General features: G+C 38.6%; 1 protein-coding gene across 1 annotated transcript in view; it reads left to right on the forward strand.

The window, feature by feature from the left end:
• The window catches only part of STAG1 (stromal antigen 1), a 113,492-nt gene that overhangs the window by 16,671 nt on the left and 72,135 nt on the right, over positions 1–24,686 (forward strand). The window contains exons 4-5 of the mRNA XM_005425032.3: positions 3,099–3,123; positions 10,822–10,918. Coding sequence (XP_005425089.1) covers positions 3,099–3,123; positions 10,822–10,918 — 122 coding nt within the window. The remainder of the gene's footprint in view (positions 1–3,098; positions 3,124–10,821; positions 10,919–24,686) is intronic.

Raw genomic sequence — 24,686 nt, forward strand, 5'->3', positions numbered from 1 at the left:
TGAAGGAAAAACTATTTGCCTAGACTTCCACTGAGTCTGAGGGAAAATATTTGCACATCCTGAAGGCAAATTTTTATTTATTGTAAAATAAATTAGATTGTCCTAGTTGCCTCTAGAAATGTTTCTTACCCTCTTATGTTTTGATCAGTTCAGAGGCCTTTACAGGATGTGTGGGGCCAGGTGAGTTTCACCTCAAGACCCAGCTCAGAGGATTGGTTTTGAGAGTGTCGTGTGGTTTTTGTAAGCTGCTGTGCTGCAGCTCTTGGTTTTGAAATGCAAAGGAGAAACAATGGGCCCAAAATACTCTTCAGCCCCTGCAGTCCAAAGCCAGCAGTCACTCCTGCTCTCATGGATTATTTAAGCAAACCTCCTTTACTCTGCATTTCAACAACGCAGGACTTAGGCAGTATCAGTTAGTTTGTTTTGATGCTGACTAACAAGAGAAAAGTACAAATTAGGAAAATTGGGTCCTAAGTCCCATTCAAAATATTACTTTATCGAAAAACCTAAGCTTCTTTTAAGTCTCACAGAAATCAAATATTGCAAATGAGTGAAAGTTGTTGAAAATTTTCTGTCTCAAACCTGTGGAAAATATGAGATTTAGTTTTAAAGAAGTAATACACAGGAAGGAAATGAGAATTTTTGTTCTTCATAGTTTCTGTGTTTACACTTATTCAGGATTGACCCTTCTTATCTAGTAGGTGAAGACAGAACAAATTTACTTGTAACAAAGCTATGGATCCCTTATGCCTTTTTTTCCTACAACAGAGCTTCCAACTTTGTTTGGTTTTCAGCACTTTTTCAAATTTTGTTTTTGGCAGGAATTGAGGAAACATCTGGAGTCTATTTTCTGGTTTTACTGTGGTACAGAACATACAATATACTTTATGTAGTATAGTTGACTTAGAGTTATTGATATTTGCAGAAGCCAAATAGAAAGGAATGAGCAACTGCTTTGATATTTGATGACTCTGTGTGTATGTGGAATTAACTTTGATACATTTTATCTATTTCAAAAGAGATGCTGACACTAGTCTCGTGCAGATTAAATACAAAAAAAAATTACGTGTTTGTATTAAGAAACCTTTGGAATTTAGATACAAAGAAATTGTCTTGGGAGGTGGAGAATTTGTATATGCATGTGGATATTGCATGTATTGCATGTATATGCATTTGTATATCTATGTGCATAGACACACACATGCCCAACCTGCAGGTAGGAGAAAAAGTACACAGCACCATCTAAGCAGGGGAGAGATTATATGTGAATAGTAAAGGAGTAGGCAAGAGTATTTGGAGGCCTCAGGTGCAAACAGGCATAAAGTACTTGAGCCTTAATTTCAGGAGTATGCATCGCTTGGGCTCTTTTGAAAAATGTACTGTTGGTAAAAATATCCTCAGAATTAAAGTAACCCTATAGTAGGAAAGAGAATGCAATTGAAATGTAATTTAATATTTTTAGCTTGAACTTCTGGACAATCATCTCAATGTGAAACCAAGGTTCTGTAAACCAAACTTATAAGTGTCTTTATGCTTATATTTTTCTGTAATAACTTAGAGCTTTTAATGTAACAATTAGGAATGCTTGGCATTTTTGTTTTTCATAGTTTTGATGCAGGTTTTTTTGTTCAGTTTTAGCAATCTTGTCAATATTATAGTTTTCAAGCTAGTGCCGTATATTTGTATTTGGCCAAACATATTATTTCTCAATATTTAGTTCTTTCCCTGTAATATGAACATACTTTTTTTTCTTGTGCTCCTAAGTTTGCTTCCAGCATTGAAAACCCAGGAGAATTCAATTAATATATCCTGAGATTACATGGAAATCATGTGCTTTCATTTCTGATCTATCTGCTCCTGCTGTTTGCTTTTAGAATTTTTTTTAGTTGTTAGATTTTTCTGGCTTTGTGATGCCAATTCATAAAAGTCTGTTGCTGAATTCGATTTTCACTTCTAAGCGTCTCTATTTTGGTTCTCACAGCAGGATTCATTTATTACTTCTCTTCAGGCTTATTGCTGGTTGCTTCTTCCAGGGAAATAAAATCAGTTTAATTTTTTCTATTTCAAATATACATAACTCCAGGATTGCTCTTTGCATAAAATCTTTGCCTCTGTCACAGGGTGCAGCTTGTGTCTTGCTTGAACTCTCTAAATCTATTTGATGCCCACATTAAGTTGGTATCAGACAGTTGTCAGTGGTTTTCATTTGCTCTGTAACCTTTTGTACAGTTAGTGCTTCAGAAATTGTTCTGTCAGCAGCTGTCTGTGTATGAAGTGTGACATGACCTTCTGCTCATGATTTCTGCAGGTACACTTTTCAAGTGTTACTCCATTAAGACTGTTCATAGAACTTCTTTAGTGGTTCTTGTCTTCATAGTTAAACATGATACTCTTCTGCTTTTTGTCATTTATCTCTTCCATAGATTCATTTTTTAGTTCTATCATTTTATGGTGACAGCTCTATCCTCTACATTTCCCTGCTCTGAACTTCCATAGGCAGAAGGGTCTCTATGAGCATTTCTCATGTGCTCAGCTGCCCACTGGTGGGAATGAAGGCTCGGGTGAGCCTCTGCTCTTCCAGCTGAGCTGCCCAGGCTGAGGCTGACTGCTAGCTAAAATCTGCAGGCATCTCTGCATTGATCTCTGACCCTGCTGTTAAGATGACAGGGAAATAAAGAAATTGTAATGAGATCAGATTTTGTTTAGGACTCAGACTGCAAATTTCTCATGAGTTATGAGCAGTTATCTGTAATGAAGTTTGCACTACTGGTGGCTAAACCAAGCATAGAACTGTTCTGCTTTCTCATCTGCAAAGGCGTTTTGTTCCCCTAAAAGATCAGAGAGAATGGATCATCAGTAATTATAGGAAGAGTTCAGTACCAAAACATGAACAGATCTGTGCCTTGATGATTCTGGAATATTCCATGCATTACCAGTCACCCTTTATTGTTGTTAGCAGTTCACTACAGAGCAGAGGCTGATTTTGAGGGAAAAAAACTTTTAAAAATTGCTGCCTCTGCTTATGCTCAGCTAATAAAAGGTAATCTTGGTGTTGATTAGACATAGTTCAGAATAAATATGGCTCCATTATCTGCCAGCAAGTATTTTAAGATAAGTATCCAAGTATCTAGTGTGTTGAAATGGAATTTTTCATGGTGCCACTAATTCTTCCTTGTCTCTCCAGAAATCAGGGATGCATGGGGATCCTCACTGTTCTTACCTGCACATTGTAGCACATGGGGATTTGTGTCCTTTGAGGTTCAAGTAAAGCTGTATTTGTAGCACTGCTTACCCTGCCTTGAGAAGTCCATCTCTGGCAGTAGGACAGACTTATTCCTGATTAGAGTGACTGCAGAACCATATTTACCTTATGCAGGAGGAATTACATGTGTTTTTACATGGATTCTTGAGATTAAGAGCATCAGAGCAGCTGTAACTGGATTGCAGCAAAAATCCAACAGTCTGTCTCTGACAGTGGCAGCTAAGAAAGGGAATAAGGTGGCAAAAACGAATTTTGGGTATTCTCCCTGCCTTTGACTGTTGTCAGTTCAGGGCCACTGTGGTGTCTGTTCTCAGTTGCCTTAATGGCTCTCTCTTCTCAGAGTTTCTTTTCTCCCTCTAGAAGTGTTTTTTGCCAGATCACATCTCTGTGTCTCCCTCAGCTGTTTCTGAAAGTGAAGGTCTTTGAAGATTAAAAATATACAGACATATATTAAGTATTACCCATGCTTTTTGTGTTAAATGCATGTTTTAGTTTAATTGTAATTTATTGTATTTTAACTGCTGGATCCTCCTGTTGAAGGATGGATAATAGCTCAGGGTTTCCCCAGATTGTCTCAGGACTCCTTAGGAATTTGAGTGTGCAGTCTCTGAAGTTTACTGGGCAAAATGACTGCATCTATTATTAACATTTAAACTAGTATCTTCATTTTGCTCAATCAGTAGATTTCTTCTGTAGCCTAATCTTGCTTTGCTTTTGATTGTGTGGTACTGAATTAAAAGAAAAAAATCAAAACTAGGTACGTGTTTTTGTAGTTGTTACACTGGGAACAATTTAGCCACCAAATGAAGCATTAATTAATTAGAAGAGTATCCCTTAATACCAAATTAAATTTTCTGCAGTCATCACACAAGGCTTCTTTTCCTTTGTGATTTAATAAGATGTGAGATGATTTTGCTGTTAAGTGCCAGTAGTGCAGTGTGTGAAAGCATTTGTACCTGAAAATGCTCATTATACTTGAAGGCAGAGAAGTCTTTTGCTGTCTAGAATGTTGATGATTTTTGAAGTGTCTGGGGTGATCTGTGAACCCTTTACAAACCATGCTAGCAAAGGAATGAGAATCAGGTGTTTTAATAAACTGATGGATCTCTTGCTGGAATAACTCCATTTTGTTTTAGCACCCCTCTAAGTATATTTTTATTCTGGTGCTCAATGTTTATGAGCAGTTTTGATGTTTTGTGGCATCATTCATGCCCATGATTGGCTCAGCTTAAACAGACACAGTCCCTGGAAATGGTGTAACATGTCAACTGTGAGAGATGAGCACCTGCAAGAGTTCTGTACCACCTTAGAAAATCTTCTTGGTGGGAGCTTTGTAAGGTGCACCCACCTGTTCTGAGCACTCAGGTGAGGAACTGCTGCTCTGAGTAGTGTGGATCTGCTGGGCAAGAGTGCCCAGCCTCAGGAGTTCCTGTGATTTTAGTCCATTTGAAAGCAGAATTTTCCCAGTACCTTTTATGTACTCACTGTAATGCCAGTAAACATTTACCATTCTAAGATTCTCCTAAGAGAATAGTTGGGGTTTTTTTTTCTTTTGGTAGTGTTTTTTCTCCCAAATGGTTCAATGCAACATGTTACATTGATTTCCCTGTGTAATTATATTTAATACCCAGTCTACTCCATAGAAATATGTATTTACACAAAATGCCAATAGATAATCCTGTATGGAGAGTATAAATCCCTTAGTTTTATTGGGAAGAAATAATTCTAGGATTGTATATTCCTTTCCTCTCTGTAGTTCAGAAATTAAAAAGTTACATAGGTAGACACTGCAGAAAACAAATTCTCATCTTTGCTTACTCTTATCTAAAGTGAGATTTTTGCATTTTTTAAAAGAAAATAATTTTGACTTATCAGGAAGTGCATGATAGGTGTTAGCAAAGTATGAACTCTTTCATAATTTAAAATTATGATCCTTATAGAAAAAGAATAAAGCACACATCCTCAAGCTGCAGTTCATTTTTATTATCCTTATATTAGGTTTTCACTGGGTGTATCTTAGACTTTCTGCCTAGAGTTTGGAATGCAGCCAGGCACTCATCCTGGAGTGTAGTGCCCAATCTAAGCTGCATGGACTTTCTCACATTAGGAACTACCTTCTCCCCAGTAGCCATCTGTGTAATATCTTCAATTTTCACAAAATTTATATTTAAAAGGCTTTAATTTTTTTTTTTTTAAACCCAACCTGAACAGATTCACTTAAATGTTTTTATGCAGAGTGTTTTAAGTCTCTCACTACTTGCCTTTTTTTTCCCCCTGGGTCCTTATTTTTAGTGTACTAAGTTTTTCTCACTATCTGTTAAAGTCTATTTTCTGCTTTTCTATTTGAGTTGCTCTTTATACAGGTTATTGAAATATTTAATGTCACAGTGCATTCCTTTTTTAATGAGTTTAAAGTTTCATTTGAATGACTTTGGGTTTTTTGCTGAAGTTTAGTGTAAGCTTTGATTTTTGAATTTTTTTCTACCTTGATGTAAACACATTGCACACCCATTCTAGAATAAATTTTTTCTTTCATATTCACTGTAAATGAAGCATGTCCATGATCAGTTGTATGAAATGGCAAATTATTTAAAGTTTTTTATACTTGATTTGCCTTGGTTTACAGTTGAGTGAGATCTTCCATTTTAACATGAACTTTGAATATGGTGTCATTTGTTTTCCCTTTTGTTTGTAGCACTGTTGCCAGATTGTTACTTAATTGAAATTGTGAAATAGCTTTTTTTGAAATCAGCTTTCATTAATATTTGGTGGGACTGTGCTAATTTACACGAGTTGGCAAGGTGTCCTCTGCAGTCAGTCCCTGTGCTTCCTCCAGCACTTAATGCTCCTAAATTCTCCCACACTGTAGGAATATGAAATGGATTCATAGCTGCAAAGCCTAGAGGAGGTAATAAGATCACTAGCTTCATTATTTCATTCATTGTCTCTGACTTGCTTTTACTGGCAACCCCAAGCTGCTGTTCCTCTTCAGTACTATAAAATGCTTTGGTTTATCTTTTAGCAGACTTTGAGATGTGAAGGTCAATATTTCTGCAAGTTGATTGATTTGAAGTTATTTACTCAGGCTCATTTATTCTGCTATTTGCTTGACTTCATTTAGGCTTCTTATTTCTGTAGGGTTGCTTACCTTGGCATATTCTTCAAATTATGCTCTATGGTAGTTTTTAAAACAGACTCATCAGAGAGTTCATTTCTCTGAGATTCTTTTGAAAACCATTGCAGGCTTTGGAAAATCTTTGTACAGACTCTGTATTTGTACCATACATCATCTGCCATTTGCAGGAAACCTTGATTTTTTACTCCGTTCTCATAAGAATAGAAGCAATTTCATAATTTTAAAAAATGATTGAGTCTTATTTTTGTGATGTACCTGTATGAACTTGTTGACTGACCTGGAGATGTGGTGCATGTTGTGTCTGTGTGCATGTATCTAAGTGGGTGTGCATATGTGTCTTGACAGCAGGGAGAGGAGGAAGGTTGTTGATGTTACTGGAGTCATTTGGAGGTTTTATCTGTGGAATTGAGCTCATTGCCAAAGGAGCCTTTTCCTTGTGTCTGTGCCTTGAAGTTGGTGAATCCCAAGAGCACGGATGTGCTGCCCCTGGGCAGGCTGCAGCACATGTCCTGTAGGTCCTGTGCTGAATTTATCATGTATTTCATGCACAGCATGTAAGTGCCTATTTCCATATGGTAAATCCATGCTCCCCACTGCATCTGTAGGTAAAAACATCTGGAAGCAGATGGGTACCAGTGGAGCAGCTCATGCAATCTATTGCTGCCCTCTTTTCTGGGTGTTTTGTGCAAGTAAGCATGGAGACTTGTGGAGATGGATTCCGGGGGATGGAACCTGCTTGTAGCTACCTCCTTTCCAAAGGGGTCACCTGGTCCTTCCCTCCTGTCACCTCCTGTGCCTTCAAGGTGTTAATGATCTGTGCCTGGGACAGCTGACAGGGAGGGGCAAGAACAGGAGGTCTCTGGGCAAGGGGCTCAAATGTGGGCCATTTCCCTGAGTTTGCTCTTGGATTATGTATAAAAAGAGGGTTTGCTGTTACCTGGGGCCTGTTGGTTAGAAATTCTTGTTTTTAATAGGAATCCTTTTCTCTATGCATATTTATGCAAAATAATTCCATTTCTGGCAAGGCTTGCATGTTGCACCATTTGCTACGCTGCTGCCTGTGATTTGATTCCTTTTTTGCTTGCATTCAGTCTTTTTTCCTGGTATTTGCATTACTGCTGTTTGGTTCTTGGTTCAGTTGATACTTGGTCTCTCTTTTGGTTCTGATGTGTGTCATTTTTATTTATTCATCTAATGTTTTCAGTTTTTATAGCTCTTTTCAGTTACATCAAAACTCAACAGTTTGATTAAGTTCCAACTGTTGTAGCATATGTAGTCTGGCCTCATCATCTCCTGTTGCCTTAAACTGTAATCTCTAACAAAATGAGGCAGCCAGCATGCCAAGTGCACAGGGGCTGAGTGTGTGGGGCTCTGGATGTTATTTTGGGGCACTGATTTTTAGTGCTTAGTGAATGCAGTTTGTGTGGCTCTGTGCTGATGCTGGCAGGCCAGGTGCCTGTATGTGACTTATTTCCTGCAGCCCCTCAGTCAGTGGAGCTCTCTTGGGGTAAACACAACATTGTGCAGCTCAATTACATTGTCCAGCTCTTCACAGGTACCTGTTCAGAGCAGGGAGTTACACTGACTGTGCCTGGGTGTGTCAAATTCAGATTTTACTTCCAGCTTTGTCACTTCTCTGGGAGGTCAAGACAGTCTTTGCCTGCTATCCCTCTGAGAACCTTTGCTCTGATTTTTCTGCTTTTGTTATCTACTGCTGCCACTGAAGACTGCATTGCCTCAAGTCTGGTCCCCAAGTCTGGAGATGAGCCACTTGTCTTTATTTTTCTGTAAATTGCATGATGATTTTGGGTTGAGGTGCAAGTGCCACGCTGGTAGGACAGAGTGGGCCCCCAGTGCCCAAGGACACAATGTGTCCCACACAATTCTTTTTGTATGACAGATAAAAAATAGACATGAGAGGAGCTGCACTGATGCTGCAGTTTGAGATAGCGCTGCAAAAATAATTTAAGTAATTTTATAAAAGAAGCAGAAGCAAAATTTAAAGGTATTCCTTCACAGTTTTTTCCTTGGCTCCCCATTTTTTAAGTCCAGGTGGGTTCATTGGGAGTATTTATAGCGCAGTCCATGAGAAGGTGCCGTGGTATGGCTGAAGGGGCAGTGTGTTGTAGCAACAAACAGGAGTAAGACTGAACGTGGGAGGGAATTTCTTGGGCCAGCCTTACTTCCACAGGGAGTGTTTTCTATGAAACTCAGCTGTGGATAATGAACAGATGCTGGGAAACATTATGTATTAACACTCAGGGAAAGCAGCTGAGATTTCCCAGGCTCAAAGAAGAATATAGTAGACTTCAGAAACTGTCAGGACATGCGTGACAAGAGTGGGCAAGAATAAAGATACAGAATTATTTCTGGGCAAGCCACATGGCACAGGGTAGGATTATTCTGCCTGGAAAGAGGTGACCAGATGGAAGCATGGAAAATGCAAACAAGGGGTTGGAATTTGTTTTTTCTTGTTTCATAAGAATTGAGTCACATCAAATGGATCTAACAATTGGCAAGTTTAAAACACAACTATTCTTTCATTTTGCAGTGAATAATTAACCCTTGCACACTGCTGCAAAACAATGTAGACATAAAGCTGGTTTAGACAGACACATCCATGAGAGAAGAAATTTGCTGGGGTCTTAAGGGTCTGGGTCAGTAACTCAGAAATATCAGTATATTTGTGCCCTTTTCCTATGCTTTTCCCTGCATGTGTAAGCCCTGTTGGGCAGGTGAACCTGTACTCTGGCCCTGCATAGCTGCTATTTTCTTTAGTGTAAAAAAATAGCTCTGGCAATTGCATGTTCTGATATCTACAGTAATAGAGCTGTTCAAACAAATCTTGTAAATTGGTAGCACACCAACAGCCTGGCCATTAAGCTCTGTCAATATTTGGTGTAGTAAATACTTTTTACATTTGGCTACATTTGGTTTCTGTGCCCTGGAGAATTTTATTGATTGATTGAAATGATTGATACTTCCAGGAACAGGTCTGAATTAATGATTAAATAACAGTGAGATAACATTCTAGATAACAGGTTTTGTGCTGCTGCTTCCTCAACTTATGTGAAGCTTAGAGGCCAAGACTTGCTGTCTAATTTCTTCTAAATAGCAGATGGACCCCTTTTTAAGATTCCTTCTCCTACTGGGTGTGTGTGTGTTTTGGGAGGCAAAACCTGTGAAAACTGAGTTTCCTGGCAAATTGGGTGTTTAGAGATTGATGCTGCTTGTTGGATAACATGATAGTACTGCTGGTCTGCTCGTGGCTCAAGGGTGAGTGTGGTGATGTGTGTTAAACATGGAGTGCTTTGGCTCAGTTCAGAGTTCTCTGTGTCTCTGGGATGTACACAGGTACTTTGCTGCATCCTTTTCCTCACACACCTGCCAAGGGTAGACTTGGGCGTCTGCACTTGGATAAACTGGAAACTGCAGAGGGATTTTTCAAGATCCCTCCTTTTACAGCTAATTAAGAAAAAGGCAGAGTTTTCTAAGAGATCAAATTGTTTGGATTTTTTTGTCTTTCCTATTGATTCCTTTTCAGCATGGTAGGAGCAGTTGTGTGGGCATGGTGGGTGTTTGTATGTGTATGTGTCTTTTTAAATTTAATTTTATAGAAATTCATTGTAGACCTGAACTGTCCAGAATAAACTAATCTATTTGCGAGGTGTGCTCTGATAACATAATCAAGCTTTTCCTAATGAATGCTGTAGCATGTGTGGAACAGAAAAGTTTCTTTTCCCTCATAAAATGAGTAAAGAATAATATTTGATTACATTAAATATACACAATTCCTTACCTAAGTGTTTCTGTAGCTGAGGAGCTTGGAATATCAGAGATGATGAAAATAGCTCATGGCTAACTGTAGTTCTGAGGGCAGTTGAAAACTGAATGAATTTCCTATCCTGTGATCCAGGTAGCTTACAAACACTCTAAGTCCAACTTCTGTGTATTATTTTATTTACTGTGTATTCCTCATTATATTTTGTTTTCCTGAACTATTTACAGTGTTCCTGAGTGACTGACTGGGATATTCACTATGCAGTATAAAATCGGTATTTATCCCAAGTATTTCTATTCATCAGTTTTCTGAGAATATGTTGGTCATTCTGAATGGAGTAACAATATTTGGTTTTTTTCCACACAATTTTAAAACTGAAAAAATTCTCTAAGTAGTTTTGGGGAATTACAGTAATTTCAACTTGAACTTGTGTTTATAGAATATAATACCAGAAAATGATGCATATAATTCTGCTCTCTAACAATATTTGTTCTGTCTCCACCTTGAGAGAAGGTACATATATATCTGCATTTGTATGCATGTATAATTGTTATAAAATTATATTCTGAACAGAATAAGTCATTTGCCTTTAATAAAACACTTCTTAAGAGTCTCTGATAAGTATTCTTTTTTTCTTGACAGTCTGTGGTGGACGACTGGATTGAATCATATAAACAAGACAGGGACATAGCACTTCTGGATTTAATCAACTTCTTTATCCAGTGTTCAGGATGTCGAGGTACAGAACATGAGAAACAAGTTGTATAGAATAAATCTGACCTACAAACATGTGTTAATGCAAATGCTGGTAAAGATGAGCGAGACTCTTGGATTGGTGCTCCTTGTGTGCATGGTTTGTATAGAAATATTGTCTGCATTCCAGAATAACTTGATTTAAAGCTTGTTCGTCAAGGGCTACCCTTTCTCTTTCTCACTTTCCTGTCATCATGCTAAAGTATACAAATCCTCACAGAGACATTCTACTCATCATCAGCAAGAGACAAAAGATCTGGTACTCCAGGTAGGCATAACATTATTTTCCCTTTCTGTTTCTTCCCAATTTTTTAATTGAAAAAAACTAGTAGGTAACTATACCTTAACTGTGATATTTTTTCTTTCTTTTTAGGAGAATGATTTTTTTTTAAACTGAAGAGGAAGGAATCAGGCTTCAGTTCACAGCAAGAAAGATTTCCTGTGGATGAAGCATCAGTGTTATTTGTTCCTCTGTGATCCTTTATCACGTCAGCAGCGAGTGCCCTGCCTTTTATACCCTACTTAAGCAGTCTCCATTACCAGGCATGCAGCAGTCAGCCATTCCAGCATTCTGTTGCCACACTGTGCCTTCTAATGAATTTTTCATGTGTTGTCTTTTTTCTGTTAACTCATCCTTGAAGAGAGAGAGAGCTCTACTCTCTCTGTTGTGCCCAAAACCAAATTATTTACTGTTTTCTGATGCTTCCTAGAATTTCCTTTGAATAGAGTTGAAAATAACCCACAATTCAGAAATTCTTTTTCTCCATTTTGTATCTGATGTGGGAATACACCTTTAAGCATCAAATAGTCGGATAAAAGTCCTTTTTCTTCCTTCTTCAGTATAAGGTGAAATCTTAAGCAGTTAAAAGCATCAGAGAAAAGAAATAGGAACCATCAGCAGCTTCAGCAGCCCTTTTTCAAAGCTGAAGGAAATAAACTTGTTTTGTGGATGACAAGAAGGACTGGAGCTCTTGGAGCATTGTGTAAAAGGGCTGAAGGGCTGAAGGTTAGAGCTTAGGTTACCAGCCTGTGTCAATGTCTGCACTGTTCACACAGAGACCATGAAACATTTTTTTGGCTGTATTTGGCAGCTTATGTGAAAGTAGTAGTATTCTCTGTGCTTTTTCTTTTTTTTTTTTCACCTCTTTCCTGAAGTCTATATATTAAAAAAAAAAAAAAAAAAAGGGAACCCCACAAGAATTTGGGCAGCATTAAAACAAAAGCATCTTTGGCCATATGTTTATATTGTTGATGCAAGCTTTTGGTGAAGGCATGTCATAAATATCTTCATTCTCCTGCTGCTCTCTAATTTATTCTCCCTTTCCTTTCTTTCTCCTCATTAGAGAAAGCAGCACTCTGATAAGACTCCTAGTTTTTAAAGCCCTTGTTGGTGAGTGATGCAGGCTGAATGCCCACTGTCAGCCATATGCTGCTGGAGCAAGTGCTTCCCAGAAGAGCTTTCTGTGACTGGCTGGGAGGCAGCTGCACTGCGAGTGCCTGATGTCATTGACTTACTTGGCTTTTCTTTGAATGGTGACTTTTCATTTTCATTGCTCTCCTCTGTATCCCAGGGCTATCTCTGCTGAGCTTCTTTCAGTGCCTCCTGCTCCCAAACAGCAATGGTGGGATAAAGGAAGCAAAAATTTCCTATCCCCCAAGTCTATAGTGTGTTTGGGAGATTTATTTCTGTTCTGGAATTTTTGCAGTGGCTACAGTAACAGCTGTAGAACAGGGTTAATATCCTGGCAAATAGTGCAGTTCTTTCCAGTTTCCAGTAATATACTTGTTTTCTAGAATAAATAAGAGCTTCTCAGAAGAGAGTGGATTTTATTGGTAGTCCACTTAGGGTAAAGTGCATACTAAGCTGTCCTTAATGGAAATGAGAAATAGGGGGGTTGTTCTGTATGTTGTGAGGGAGACAAAGATTCTTTTTCATGGGAAGATCATATGTTATGACATCCTTATTTCCATATGAGACTTCCTTGACATTCTTGCTTATTTCTATTCCTCATAAATAACCACCCTTTGTGAATCTCAATGATTGCTTTATCTTCCTTAATTTTCTTCTTTTCAGTTTGCTCCACTAACATTGTCTTGGATTCTCCAGCCTCCTTTCCCAAAGCTGGATCTAAATGCTGACTGATAATATATCTAAGTTTGTGATCGTTAACTGAAGGGAGGAGGACAGCTAACTTGGGACAAAGTTTCTCAGGAAATTGTGAACTTAGGTTTATAAATCTACCGTTTCAATAGTGCTTAGAATCACCTTATATCTAAATATATGTAAAGTACATTTAGCTTGATGTGTCTTTCAGAAATTTTGAGTAGGTGGAAGAGTGTGTGTCCATTTACTGGCTTTAATTGGAAATCAAGGCACCAAACTGTTTCATTTAGCAGCACAACTGACCCTGAAAAAATACCTCTCTGTTTAGAGAAACATTGATTTTCATGTATTTATCCCATTCTGTTGGACAGCACAGATGCTTGAATGAACCTCTTGGCATCTTCCAGCTTTGCTTGTAGCTGTTGCTGAAATGAGAAGTGATCTCTTGTAAGTATGAGTATGCAGGTGTATTATGTAAATTGTTAATACTAATAATTGTTAAATTAGTGGCTTCTGCAGGTGAATGTAAAAGATCTGTGCAATTTAAAAGTCAATAAATAGGCATTCAATAAATATTCAAGCATGTGTCCTTTGTCAACTCTTCTGATTATCTCTTGAATGTAGGTCCATTAAAAACATAGGAGATTAGGTTTTAGTGTGACTCCAGTAATCTTTCTGTGTTTTTACAGTGCTGTTTGGTGTAAATGAGAAGTCTCTTGTATTGAACTGTCAAAACATCTCAGTTCAATAAGCAGATTTGCATGGGAGTTGGTCACTTGTCATCTTTCCTCTAGTTTGCCTGCTCAATCTGTACATTTGTTGCCTTTGCTGATTTTGATTACAAAGAAGTTAAATGGTTATGTAAAGAATTTTTCTTTATCTTGCTTGCTTTTTTCCTTTGAGAATACAAAAACGTCCCTGTCTTTCACAGCTTGTGTGTGTAGTCTTTTCCATCATGTTAGGTTGAATTTCTGTGGCAGAAAAATGGTTAACAATAACTGATACATTCACTCATTCACTTTTTGTTTCTGACCCTTTTAAAATGTGTTGCTACTTCTAGAGGGAGGGTCTTGGATAAGATAGTACTTTAGAAAGGTCAAAAGGTAAGTGTTAAAATACTACTTCTTTGTGGAAAAACAGCTAAAATGCTGTTGGCAGTCCTTGAAAATAAAACAGCTATGTCTATTGGTAGTAGGTGTTTATTTTCCATGGGATTTACAATCTGTAAAGCAGGTGGTGTGGTGTATTTACTTTCTTATTTCTAAGGCAGGAGCAAAATTTCAGAGTTTTCATTATTAGGTAACAGGGAACTTTTTGACATTAGCTTGCTGTAATGATAAAGCCCTTTTTCAATTAAGTGCCACTGGACTGGGGGTGGAGGTGTATCCACACTACTGAAATTTTCATCTCCTTTGTTGTACTTTGGTCTGCAGCATTGTGGATTCAGGCACCCTCCTTCCTTGCAGAAGTGTTGCAGTTCAGAGTTTTCTGGCGGTTTTTGTAAGCTCTTTTCCACTGCTTTTTTGTAGGAACATATTTTTGGTTTCCCCCTTTTTTCTCTTCTTCTTTTGAATGTTTCTGTAAAGCACAGCATTGAGTGCTGAGCTCTGTGAGCTGGTTGCAAGCAAACTGAAATGTCTAATCAGCAATATGTACGAGAGGTCCCAGAAGGATTATAACTGTGTCAGTGTGATGCTGCATCAGGGCTAATTAGCTCTGCCTCTCAGACTGAGTAATTAGCTCAGGTATCCTGCTCTGCTGCTATGACAACCAGGCTGTTTCCATTTCTGGAGCTCCCTGGATTTAGAGCTGACTTGGGTATCTGCATGGCTGTCAACTCGTGCCTTCTGTTATTGATAGAAAACAAACAGAGCTCCTCGAGCACTCTGACCTTTCCATATTTTCAAGGCAGAGAGCCATGCTTGTGGAATAATTTTTTTTTTCCTAACCAGAAGCAATTAGTGGTTGAAACAGCCTCTTGAGCTGTGAAGGAAAACCAGCCACTGAGTCCATGGGAGAAAAGAAGCTTTCTTTTGCAGGGGAAAACGGTCTCACGTAATTGAAGAGGAAACTACTTGACTGCTTTCAAGTGCACAGTGAAATTATTCCCATTCCTTCTCTCTCATCCATCTCCATCATTAGCCTTTCTTCTCATCTGTTTTCTGCTGGGTAGCCAAAAACCTGTACATTTTTAAGCAGGTTTTCAGATGCGATCATTGATGAGCAAATATTCCAGCTGTCACCTGTTGGCCTGGATTGCTGGTGCTGCTTAAGGCTGGGTTTTTCTTAGTTGTGAGTAAGCAGAGATCTGTCTGACTCTATCCCCAGGGCTTAAAACCAGACTCCTTTGTGGAACTTTTCCTGTGAATCAAACGCTTGGTGTTCCACATTGTCTTCCTTCTTCATCCTTCAGTGCCTGGTTGTTCCTCACCTGTTCTAGATCCTCTGTCAAATTCTGATTGAATGGCACCAATTGTGCCAATAAGTGCAGGAGTTCTGAGTTACCTTGCTCATTTTGGTTTTTATTAATATGAGCTTAATTAAGGGCAAACCAATAGATTTCTGCTTTGCCAAAGGAAGTTGAAGGTTAAAATCGGGAAAAAGCGACATAGAGTAGCCATTGTATGGTCTGGCAAAAGCAGTGAACAAGCAAACGCTTACTTTGCTGTCTGAAAGAATTCAGAAGCAAATTAGCCAAGAAATAGTGTTATTTACTCTGATTAATAATATCTTAATAAGGGGGTGTAACATGGTAATTAGAGAAATGGTCTAAAAGAATGAGTTGTTCATGGTTTTGTTTTGTGATCAATGGAATCGTTGTTCTGTACAGGTGGATGTTATGGACCACAAAGAAGACTTTGGTAAATCTAATTCCCTGCATATGGGCCTTTTGCAAGGAACTGCAGAGAGAGAAATCTGGCTGATCTTGGCATGTGTTAAAAAGCTTTGCCTCTTGAGTCATTCAGTTATTATTAAGAAGTTGGTATCATAAATATTTTGTATTGTGACCAAGTTAGAAAATACTGCAATTCATTGCATTGGAGCTGGTATTTTTATCAAGTGTATAAAGTCTGTTTTCTCACAGTTTCTTCAACTAAGTCCCTTTTAGTGTGTGACTGTAGGGGAGAATGTTACAAAGTAAAAACTAATATACGTTTTGAAAAATTGGTATTTACTTGTGTAGGATTTAAGTCATAGCAATGGCAAGGATTTCTAAAATATTTTGTATGCATAGTATAAAGAAATAAATTCACTCCAATAACTCTAAAGCAGTTAAAAACATGCTGTTAACCACATTAAAAATGGGAAGATTAGACTGTAGGATGGAAATGGCTTGATCTTAATTTCATGTGTGATATAGATAAACAAGAGCTGAACTTTGTACTTCCTGGTTCTGAGCCTTGAGGTAATTTTTACAGTGTGTTTATCTTGAAGTGAAAGCTTACAAAATTCAAACTAAAAGCAAGGTGCAAATTGCTGGTAAGTGGAAGGTAAATCAGATTACTAGGCATACGTTAAATTTTTCATTAGTTCTTTAAATGGCTATAGGTAGGGTTAAAAAGTTCATATCAGACACTTGATAATTAATATGGTTGTGTCAAAATAATTTTTTTTTTTTTAAGAAGTACAAATAGTTAATATTTGTTGACATTCTGGAAATTAAAGCTTTGGTTTTGTTGTGTGTATAGTTTTAAATCAAAAAGGTTTTTACTATTTCTTTATTTACTGCTGAGTGTATTTGTACTTGTCATCTCATGTATTCTTTCTTCCTTACTATTTCTTTTTCCTCTTCTTTAGCTATTCAAAGATTCTTTGGCTCTAAGGAAAGTGATTGTAATTTCTTTTAAAATTCTTTTAAACTCTGCTTGTTACTGTCTTCTGGGGATGAGAAGGGTTGAAAAATTTTTAAAAATCCCATTTGAAAGTGTAAAAAAGTGTTGGTGTAATACATTTTATAGCCACTTGTGATCTAATGGCATCTCTTTCCCAAAAGATGTATCCTGCTACTTTCAAAAGCAAGTGGGAAAAAGCCATAGGAATTTACTTTCTGTGCAAGAGACGTGAAGGAAGGGCACAGTGGTTTGTGGTTTGAAAATCTGAATGAAATACCTGCTGTGCTGTGTTCTGACTGCAGTCCAAGGTTTCTCTCTACAAATTGGTAGCAGGAGCAACAGTAATTTAATCCAAACATGCTTTTCTTTATTATTTGCTACCTGAATATATCAGACTATTCACATTGCGTGTACAACAGCAGACCAAAAAGGAGCTGGCTTAAAATCAGCTATTAACTAATCTATGGGTATGAATCAATATAAATTTTAAATAATTTAAAATAAATTTATTGAATTAATTGACATAACTCATGGTACTAGAATATTTTAGAGCAAATCTATAATGGAAGGAAAGACGAATTAGCTATGAAAAGAATACTGCACTGCCAGTTCTGTATAATAAGTTCAAATCTCTGCTGAAAATGAAAGCTCTCCTTGTAAGCTTGGAACAAAGTCTGTGTTCTGCCCCTGTGCACTACTAAGTAAACTCAGAGCTTGTAAAATTATTTTTGGCACTGCTCATTGGAGAAAAATTAAGCAAGGAGTTCAAATACTATTGCCTGTTTTCCACTATATTAATTTAATTACATCCATATTGATCTGGAAAATAGTGCTGCTCACATGACTACAGAGGTGAAACTTGAGGAGTCTCTCAGTTAGGCCATGCTTTTAATGCTGCAGCTTTTCAAGAGAAGAACAGTAAATATCTCTTGGTGTTAATAATTCCAGATAGTTGCTGCCTTACTAGCCAGATCTGTGTGATTTCCTCTTTATTTATGGGTTTTTTTCTGTATTATACAAATTTATTACAGGAGGAACACCCTCTGTACTAAGCAGAGGAGTAAAAGCCTTAGTCTGATTTATTTTTGCAGTATTATTCTCAGAGTTGTGAACAAATTATGTCAGTGTATAGGTTTGCTAGCTGTGTGTGAGATACGTTGCTGGATTTACTGTAGATGACAGGTGCTTCCTGAGAAGACAAGAACTAATTTTAAAAAGCAACCAAATACCACTGGATCTCAGATCCTTTCTGGCTGGATTACAAATTGGGAAAGTAAGTACTCGTGTCTCTGGCCTTTCCAAACATGCAAATTCTGCCGAAGATTTAGTCAGACTTTTTGCAGACCAAGGATAGGAATTAAATTGCAAAAAAGATATTTCTCTCAGCAAACACTATAATTACAGTTCTCTCTCTGCATTAATGAAGCCATAGACTTATTTGATTAAGTGCAGGGCTGATACACTGCAGTAATTATTTCTGAAGAGAAGAAGATGGGGATGATAAGAAAGGGTCTGTATCCTAATGGAAAAGTGTTATTCTCTGGCACAAAGAAAGTGGTTAAACCAAAGCAAATATTCTGTTAATCTGCAGGCATTCAGGAGTAGCTGGATATAAGAAAAAAAAAAAAAAAGCTTGGGTTTGAAAGAAGAGACATCCTAAATTGGAAGAAGTGGACTCTGAAGCAGATCCAGTCCTGCTCACATTCCACCACTGCACCACTTGTGGGTATTTCAATACCAGATGGAATCTTAAGTCCTGATAAACAAAGGAACAAGATTGAACTGCTATGAATTTTTTATCTGATTTACAGAGGATTTAATCTTAATGATAATGGTGCAGAAAGCCAGGCTGAGTTACTCTTTGTTCTCAAAAACTGTTAATTAATGTAATTTTTTCTCTTTTTCACTTTTTTCCCCCCTTTTTCCCTTGAAGATGCCAGGCTTGTGGGGCTGGGACCAAATAGTGAAGGTTTGTTGTTGATGTAGAGATGCAGAAATTTTCCTTACTGGTGTCATACGCTTATTCTCAAAAAATAAGAAGAATTTTTATTAAGAATAAACAAACAGCTTATTCTGATGTTTCATTCTTTAATGTATTTGTTGTCACCTTCTAACTAAACCCATGGATTAGAGTTTAATTGTAGATGTTTGTGTTTGGAGTTGCTTACTATTCTGTCAAACAGACACTTCTTTTTTTTCTCCTTTTTGTGGTGTGTGAATACACTTGGGCTGTAAAGAGTTTTGAATATTTTCTCTGTCGTCTATTCAGCTCCACTTGTAGCACTTACAGGAGAAAGTGGCAAACAGGAAAGGTTCCAGCCCAGACCCATTAATAGAAGCATTTGCAAACCATTTTGTGTAATAGCAGTGATGGATATTCTCACTCTCAAATTTAATATTCAGCCCTTTTTTCCCCTCTGGTTTCCATGGTAGCCTGTAACAGCAGGATTGTTCTTCAATTATGTGCTGTGTGTAAAAATCACTTTATAGAGCTCTGAGCTGGCTACTTCCTTGGGAAGAGCAGGCTGCTTTTGGGGAAGGGGATCAGTCCTCAGCCTGGGAAGGGCTCCCTTCTGCCTGTGCTGAGCAAAGCTTGCAGTTCCTTCTGACTGGAAACAGGGAGAGACATCACACTGTGATGAAAAATGCATTTAACCCTTAGGGAGTTGGAGACTTTGATCTCATGCAAACAGTTTAAGGTGGCAGGGATTGTGAAAATGGGCAGTCCTTCCTGCATTTCTTTATTACTCTTGTCAGCCTGTAATAACAGCAACCAAGTCTTGAATGTCACAGAATCCCAGGATGATTTGGGTTAGAAGGGACCTTACAGCTCCTATTGTTCCACCCCCTGTCACAGGCAGGGGCACCTTCCCCTATCCCAGGTTGCTCCAAGCCCCCTCCAGCCTGGCCTTGGACATTCCAGGGATGGGGCAGCCACAGCTGCTCTGGGCACCCTGTGCCAGAGCCTCACCGCCCTCCCAGGGAACAATTCCTTCCCAGTATCCCATCAAACCCTGCCCTCTGGCAGTGGGAAGCCATCCCTCATTGTCCTGTCACTCCAAGCTTTTGTCCAAAGTCCCTCTCCAGCTCTCTTAGAGTCCTTTTATGCACTAGAAGGTGCTACAAGGTCTCCCTAGAGACCTATAAAAATTAATTACATCTATGAAATCTCATTTGTAGGTAGAATGCAAGAAGGAGAAGGGGAAACTGAAACATGTGTAACAATGGAATGAAGGATGGAAAGGTAAACTTGTGCCTTTAAATGCAGCGAAGTATAAGGGGAAAGGAAGAAATTACAGATTCTGAAAACTGCAGGAAAGGAATATGTTCTTTTTAGGACACATGTCCACAGAGGAGCTTAGGAAGCAGGAGAAAAGAGAGGCAGGAAGGCATACATCCCAGTGGTTTTGCTTTGCTTCAAGAGCTAAAATAGCAGTTTTCTCCTTTCACCTGATGAGCACACTGCTTTAAGCTACTGGAGAATGATGGAGCCAGAATGTACCACTGAACAGGGCCAGAAATACAATCTAACTCCATTTCTGAATATTCTCATCAAGCAGGTGATCCATAGTGTAACACCCCTTGGTGTTTATGTTGTGAGCTTCAAGGACAATATCATGGGGGAAGGACAAGAAAGCAATTGATAACTAAGAGTCTGTGTTTGACAGGAATGAGAGTGTAATTATGCCCAAAAAACCAGGTACTGTATAGTAAACTCAGCCTTCTGGTTAAGCTTAAAAATGTGTGTGTTAAAGGAAGGCACCCTGATACTAAGGCTTCCAGACATCTTAAACTTACAGTGGGGGAGAGGGAGACTGAAAAGTCCTAAAAGGAAAATTTCCTGGAAGTTTTAAAAACTGTGGGGAGAAAAATACTGTTTGTTACAAAATACTGCAAAAACTAAATGCCCCTTACAAGATAAAACACTTAATGAAGGTTCTGTTGAAATATTTTGTTTTAAAAAATACTGTAAAACAATATTTTGTATTTTCTTTATTTCTGTTTTTGCTGTATTTCTGAATTTTCCCACTTTAAAGATTTTTTCCACCAAGCTGTAAGACACAACCAGAGGAGTTACAGGGTTGGTCCACCTGGTCTAGTTGAAGGTGTTCCTATCCATGGCAGGGACTTGGAATGAGATGAGCTTTAAGATCTCTTGAACCCAAACCATTCTGTGAGTCAGCTGGCTCCTTTATTCTGTGTCTTGCATTTGTGTATCTACCAGGAATTACATGGTGTGTTTACACAGCCATTTTTAATTTGCATAAAATATGCCATTTCAACTATTTCTGGTTGTTAAATTTGTAAGGTAGAGGATCCAAAGCAATGTAAGAGGAGTTATAACTAAGAATTTAAGGCATTTTTCTGATTAAACACACTTTACTTGCAGTGCCCCTCTGTGTTTTTCTTCTTTCCTTTTTCCTTAGCAGCACTTGATTAATTTTCCCCCTTGAGTCCACTGTCTTTATGTTAATTAATATACTCACTCTTCATTCCCTCTTGTATTTCATCTGCCATTTATTACTATTTGTCTTTCAGCACTCTTTTCAGGGCCTGCTGCTTTATTGCTTATGCAAAGTTTGGGGTTTCTAGTATTAATAAGTTTATGTAGGTGAATCTTTTTTATATTCTGCTCTCAAATACTCCTTAGTGAATCTTAGACACAGACTGTTGAGAAACATATTGTATGTTGAGCTTTCCTAGTTTTCTGCTCCTATTTCCACATTCCCATTTATATTTGTCCTGTCAACACTTGCTGTGATCTGTGTGTGTTCCAGCAGTTTATCTTTTCTCAATTCTGAGGTGACAGTTCCCTCTTGCATTGTATTTTTAGAAGCATATCCAGACTTTTATGGATTTTGGCTCTAATATATGCTCTCTCATCCTCTTACCCATGCCAAAACATGTTGAGCAACTATTCATTGTGTTTTTTAACTTCACTTTTGATATGATGGTTCCTCTTATTTTTCTATAGTAGGCAAGTTCAGATCAAAAATTTAGAAGTTAAAGTTTTCCTTAAGGGCATTTTATCAACAGGGTTTCTTCTGGTTATCTCTGTAAATCCCTTTTAAGTAAAGATCCTGTCTCTGCTCTGGAAATGGCCAATCCAGGAACATTGATTTCAAAAGCTTTTGAGGCAGTAGATTGAAAAATCTGTGCCACTCCTAGAGGAGAGGTTTTTCAGATAACATGGGACATGTTTAAACCATTGCTGTTACTGGTTTCCTACTCTTCCTCAAATTGCTTAAAGACTAAGCTCAGAGTACCCAGACTTCTTAAAGTTCATGGAATGGAAACTTGAAATCCTTGATTTTTTCTGTTAGATGCACATTTGCAATAAGGAAAAATCAGGAGTGGCGCCTAGGCCCTCTTCCTTATGTTCTCTGGCAAGGAAAAGCCTTTTCCTACTTTGCCCTTTGTTCTTATGTTTAGGGTTTTACATGCCCAAAGAACGGTGTCACACTCAGAGTACCTGGAGTTACAATTGTTTATGTGCTGCTCTTTTGTACATTCATCCATGAGACTGCTGGGGGGATACCTGGAAATGGGGAATATGCAGTTAGGGACCATCTTGGAGATAGTTTAAATTGTCCAGACTCCTACAGGAACCTCAGGAATAAAAGCAAGAGCAATTTGCAGCATCCTTATCAACCCTCTTGTAAGACCCCCCCCCTTCCCGCACTTCTTCCTGGATTCATTAGCTGCAGCAGAGCTGCACACTGAGAGGGACAACAACGTCACCTGCACAGCTCCTGTTCCCTCCCCAGATGACAATGTCACCTACACAGCTCCTGTTCCCTCCCCAGATGACAATGTCACCTGCACAGCTCCTGTTCCCTCCCCAGATCACAACGTCACCTGCACAGCTCCTGTTCCCTCCCCAGATCACAACGTCACCGGCACAGCTCCTGTTCCCTCCCCAGTTCTGGTGTCTGTGCTAATGAAGCCACACACAACAACCGACAGCCTTGGGAGATTGGTGACTCACCAAAGCTGACACACACAGACTAAGTCAAGGTTACACACAGCATCCGAAGTTTAGCACATCTTAATTTCTGCTTTAATTTCTAAGCACAAAGATAAGGGGGTTTTTGCATGTGATTTCTCAAATTCTTTGTTTTTCCTTACAGAAAAAACCTCTATACATCTGTTCAGATAGTCAGAAGGTAAAAGAGGACTTTGAGATGGGCTAACAGCTAAGAGAAAATGGGTTGTTTTCCTAGAAAACAGAAAGAAATAATTGTGTGAAAAAGGAGAATTCCTCTCATCTTGTATACTTTTAAATGAGGAGAGAGAAAGGTAAAGGCATTGCTTTGTGCCAGGTCAGCTAATTTTTTCATCGTGTTTTCACAGGTCATTGTTAGTAAATGCTTTGGTCTTTAATATACTCTAAATAAGTGATTTCATGAGCAGCAGAAGTAATGAAGAGGGATTTCTAATGTATCTGTGTTCAGCTTTCCTGAATTATACAAAAGCAGCTGAATGTGCTCATGAAGTGCAGGATGTATACAGCTGTATGAGAGACAGTATTCTGGATGCTATATAACTCCAGAAAAGTTTGGGAGATGCACTGCTGGGCAGGAGGTGGTTGTGCTGCAGGTGAAGCTGTTCTTGAAGAAGCAGCAGCATTCCCTCTGTCTGTCCCTGTCTGTCTCCAGCTCAGTGAGAGGCTGAGATTAACAGAGATTGGGGTCATGGTTCACACTATTCCCCAGTGACCTCATTGGCTTCCATTCAATGACCTGCTTTTGTAAAATTCATTGGGAGACTGGATATCCAAGACCAGTCAGGTCTGGTTAAACAAAAAGATTACAATTTATTAAGCAGCACAGTTACAGACAGAAGTGCACCCAAGTCTCATTTCCTTCTTTCAGGTTAACAAAAAAAGCACAGAAATGTTGCAGGTAGAAGGTGGCTTTCACTTGAAGAGGGAAATTAAGTGTTTTAGATATAAGTTGTTTCCATGATGTTTCTGTATCTCCAGTCTCACTTTTTGAAGGATACCAGCTTTCTTCAAATTGACAGATAAAGTTCTTCACCTTTCTGCAGCAGCTCTGCAGTGCTGACAAAGCCTCTGTTTTACTGTTGTTTAATGTCTTGGCTTTTTTCCATCATTTAAAGGATATGGGAGGATCCCAGTCAGCCCTGGCCTTGTGGCTCTCTGGATGGTGCTGTTGAACACTGAAGAGTAAGGATTGGCTCTGGGAAACCTGGAGCTTAGCAATCCCTTTGGTGTGCCATTGCTAATAAGGTTTGGCACTGTATAGATCCCAAATGCAGACACCCCTGTAGGCCTGATCCTTCCCTTCCACGTGCTGGAGCAGCAGACAGTTGCAGGAAAATGCAGGAGCTCTGAACTAAGGGTATTTCTTCAGACCTGTGTCTGGGAAGCTCTCATGCAAGTAACAGCAGCTTCCTTGAGGAAAATGAGGAATGGGCAGTTCTCTCCAGGGACAAGAGGCAGCTGAGCAAGGAGCAGAGTGTGATGGTCCATCAGCAGCTGAAGGGACTCACATGTGGCTTGCTGAGCTCTGTCAGATCTTTGGCAACTCCCAGGTGTGGCACAAAAGGTCTGGCCTCTTGGTTCTCTCTTTTCCCCCCCCCCCCCCCCTAGCGTTTTTTTTTTTTTTTCTTGTGGACTCTAGAGCCTGTCACATCAATTGAAAATCTCTAGATAATTACTTCTCTTTTTGTATTTTTTAGGACTTGTCTTTCATCTTCCCTACTTCACTACTCCTGAGAAATACTGAGAAATACAGGTAGAAATATGAGTAACAGAAGGCTGAGGAAAGAATTAAAGCTACATCAGGGAAAGC

This window comes from Geospiza fortis, unplaced genomic scaffold (assembly GCF_000277835.1).
Source record: "Geospiza fortis unplaced genomic scaffold, GeoFor_1.0 scaffold118, whole genome shotgun sequence".
Classification (NCBI taxonomy): Eukaryota; Metazoa; Chordata; class Aves; order Passeriformes; family Thraupidae; genus Geospiza; species Geospiza fortis.